Genomic DNA, 3,253 nt, shown 5'->3' with positions numbered 1-3,253 from the left:
GGAGCTGATGGGGTGTCTGGCTTCTCCCACAGATGCTGCAGGACTGCCCGAAGGCCCGCAGGGAAGTGGAGCTGCACTGGAGGGCGTCGCAGTGCGCGCACATCGTCCGCATCATGGACGTCTACGAGAACCTCTACCAGGGGAGGAAGTGTCTGCTCATTGTCATGGAGTGGTGAGTCCCCGGCGGTGCTGCCGCGGGTGGGCTCTCCCCACGGGAGCTGGAGTGGTGCTAAAAGGGTGGGTGAACACCCTCCCGCGCTGCTGCCGAGGTGCCAGGGACCCCAGGGAGATGCTGCGCTGGGGGATGCAGCCGCCAGGATGGCAGCCCTGGACGAAGTGCTGCACCGCTGGCGTTGGGGGGATGGCAGGAGCTGCTCTGGCTCTGAGTCATTCTGAAAACTTGCTCGGCTGTCGGGAGGACTGAGGGCCTGTGCTTCTCGCTGCAGATAGGTCATAACCAAACTCGCTTTGGCCATTGAAAGCCCGGGGAGCCGGTGGGCGCCCGGCACCCCAGCAGCCTGCTGGGCAGCACACCGAGCCGACACCTCTGCTAAGGCCATTGCACCTCTTGCAGCTGCAACTGAGCGGCTGTGATTTGGGTGTTTGGTATAACCTGGGGAGGAGGAATGAAGGGGAAAGTATTGAAACCACATCCCAACCGCAGCTGTGATTTGATGCAGCTTCCTTGCCAAAACCTCTCCTCGGGGCGAGCCGGTAGGTTTGCCTGAGGGGGCAGCGGGTGCGAGAAGCGCCGCGAGCAGCACTGGCGCAGGCAGGTTCACGTGTGGGAAGAGGCTTCTGGGCACCATCGGGCACCATCTGGGGATGGGAAAGGTTTGTGCATCTGCTTGTGTGGGCAGAAAGCAGTAGGTGAACGCTAGGAAGCGAGTCTCAGGGGGCAGCGACCGCTCCCTGCAACGTGTCTCAGTGGCGGGTCCCTGCTGTCTGAGGGATGCTCTGGGTGTAACGCCCGTCCCAAGGCAGCGTTTGGGTTTTGGTGTGAGCTCCGCGGCTGCCCACTATCTGTATTGCAGATGTCCAGTAAATGTCAAAGGCAGGAGATGCTATCTGCGCTGGGAATGCCAGAAGCCATTTCTGCTCGAGGTAGATAAGGCAGGGACAGGAAGCATCATTATCCTTGTTCTCATGGAGAATTATCCCTGATCTCACTCCTGATCTCTCTGGGAGCTGGTTTTTTTCCTTAGGGTACCTGGGGAGGGAACTGTGCCAAGGTTTCCATGATCGTTCTCCACCACGTTATGTGAGAACTTGCTCTGCTCCACAGAGGTTTGGTCTCTGCCTCCTCCGTCCTGTCGGTGAGCTCGTCTCGCCGCTGCTGACGCCTTGCCCTTGCCCTGATCTTTGCTCAGCACTTCTGCGCTGGGTTAGTGTGTTGGAGAACGAAATGAGGCCAAGCGTGCCGGGAGAGCTCTCACCACGTTCAAGCCACGTTTGCTGTCTTTACTGTAAACGTGTTTCTGTGGGCTCGCGGGGTGACCACGTCCGCTTGCACCCGCTGTCTGCCGCCAGCGCGAAGCCTCTGCCGGGCTCATTTCTGGAAGGAGGAGGCTCTGAAACACCCCGTGAACAGAAGCAGCAACCCTGGGGCTTGGATGGAGAAAGAGCTTGTTTCTTGCTGAGTTTGTGCAGCTCCTGGTTGAGCATCAGAGGTTTCGGTGCCACTTGTACCGGCGAGACGGGGATGCTGCAGTATCTAACGCTGCCTGCTTCTCTTCCAGCTTGGACGGCGGGGAGCTCTTCAGCAGAATTCAAGACAGAGGAGACCAAGCCTTCACAGAACGGGGTACGAAGCCCACAGGGACCTGGGGTTTCATCTTTGGACTGTGTCCAAAGAGTGTCTCTGGTCCAGCCTATCCCCTCAATGACTCTTTTGAATCCCCGCCAGGGTTTTGTGCTTGGAGAGTGAAAAATGGGGGTGCCAGAGGCCCTGCTTTTCATGCCTGCTTGAGAGCAGGTCAGGGGATGTTTTCTCAGCTGTCCCCATGCCCCAGCAGAGGCACGAGCCTTCAGTCACCTTAAGAAACATCCACCTTCCTCAAAAAATGAAGTCCAAGGGCTGTGGTTCTCATCAACCTCATCCCCTCTCCTCCTGTGGCCACAAAAAGTGTTCACACAGCCCAAATCCTGAGCCTGTTGCCCCCTTGGCTTCCTGTCTTACTTTCCCAGGTGGTTTCCCTGGAAAGGAAGTAGTGCTTGTTTTAATTTGCTTATAAAGACTCTTTTTTGCTACTTCAGAGGCTTCAGAGATAATGAAGAGCATTGGTGAAGCCATCCAGTACCTGCACTCGATCAACATCGCGCACCGGGACGTGAAGGTACCGTGCTGCACGCTCGCCCGGAGGTGCTGAGCCCCGCTCGGCCCGCGGCAACACCGAGGCTGCTCCGGCGCTTCTGCTCACTTCTTCTTGCCTGTGTTTTCACAGCCAGAAAACCTCTTGTACACCTCCAAAAGGCCCAACGCTGTGCTAAAACTCACGGACTTTGGCTTTGCTAAGGAAACCACCACGCACAACTCCTTGGCCACGCCATGCTACACGCCGTACTACGTGGGTAAGTGGCTGGGGGGGAGTCTGAGCCTGGCCCGGCTTTGCAGGGCTGGAGGACAGAGCTGAGGAGGTTTGGATGGTGCCACACACAGCCTGTCACCTCCACATCCAGCCTGGTGCCTCAGCCACAGCAGGGTAGCTCCTGTGTGGGATGTTTGGGACTTGGGGCTGCCTTAGGGACAAGCTGGTGCTGTGTGTGCTTTGACTCTGGAGTTTTTCTCTCTTTACCAGCCCCAGAGGTGCTGGGTCCAGAGAAGTACGACAAATCCTGTGACATGTGGTCCCTTGGTGTCATCATGTACATTCTGTAAGTCCGAGGGGGCCCTCTCCATCCCAATGGGGTCAGAAGTGGGGGGATGCAGCTTTTGAGCTTGCCTGCGCGCTGGTGGGGCTGAGCCTGTCCCAGCTGTGCAGCTCCTGCCCCTGGCACTGCCCCACGGGTGATGCTGGGGAGGCTTTTGGGGTGATGCGGTGACTCTGCTCCCTCTCCCGGCGCAGGCTGTGCGGGTACCCCCCTTTCTACTCCAACCACGGCCTGGCCATCTCGCCCGGCATGAAGAAGCGAATCCGAATGGGCCAGTACGAGTTCCCCAACCCAGAATGGTCCGAAGTGTCGGAGGAAGGTAAAGCGTGGTCCCCGGGGGGGGCTGGGGTCTTCTTTTGGGGTCAGCCCAGCGTCCCACAGC

At 58.4% G+C, this 3,253-nt stretch overlaps 1 protein-coding gene across 1 annotated transcript in view; it reads left to right on the top strand.

Moving 5' to 3' along the window:
* Positions 1-32: 32 nt before the first annotated feature.
* MAPKAPK2 (mitogen-activated protein kinase-activated protein kinase 2) overlaps positions 33-3,253 on the top strand; it is a gene marked incomplete at its 3' end in the record, with an annotated part of 3,509 nt that continues 288 nt past the window's right edge. The window contains exons 1-6 of the mRNA XM_009870131.1: positions 33-172; positions 1,740-1,804; positions 2,257-2,336; positions 2,445-2,571; positions 2,799-2,874; positions 3,066-3,190. Of these exons, the coding sequence (XP_009868433.1) occupies positions 33-172; positions 1,740-1,804; positions 2,257-2,336; positions 2,445-2,571; positions 2,799-2,874; positions 3,066-3,190 (613 nt within the window). The remainder of the gene's footprint in view (positions 173-1,739; positions 1,805-2,256; positions 2,337-2,444; positions 2,572-2,798; positions 2,875-3,065; positions 3,191-3,253) is intronic.

Source organism: Apaloderma vittatum, unplaced genomic scaffold (genome assembly GCF_000703405.1).
Source record: "Apaloderma vittatum isolate BGI_N311 unplaced genomic scaffold, ASM70340v1 scaffold26115, whole genome shotgun sequence".
Classification (NCBI taxonomy): Eukaryota; Metazoa; Chordata; class Aves; order Trogoniformes; family Trogonidae; genus Apaloderma; species Apaloderma vittatum.
The sequence above is the reverse complement of the archived record's forward strand: the minus strand, read 5'-3'. Positions and strand labels throughout refer to the sequence as shown.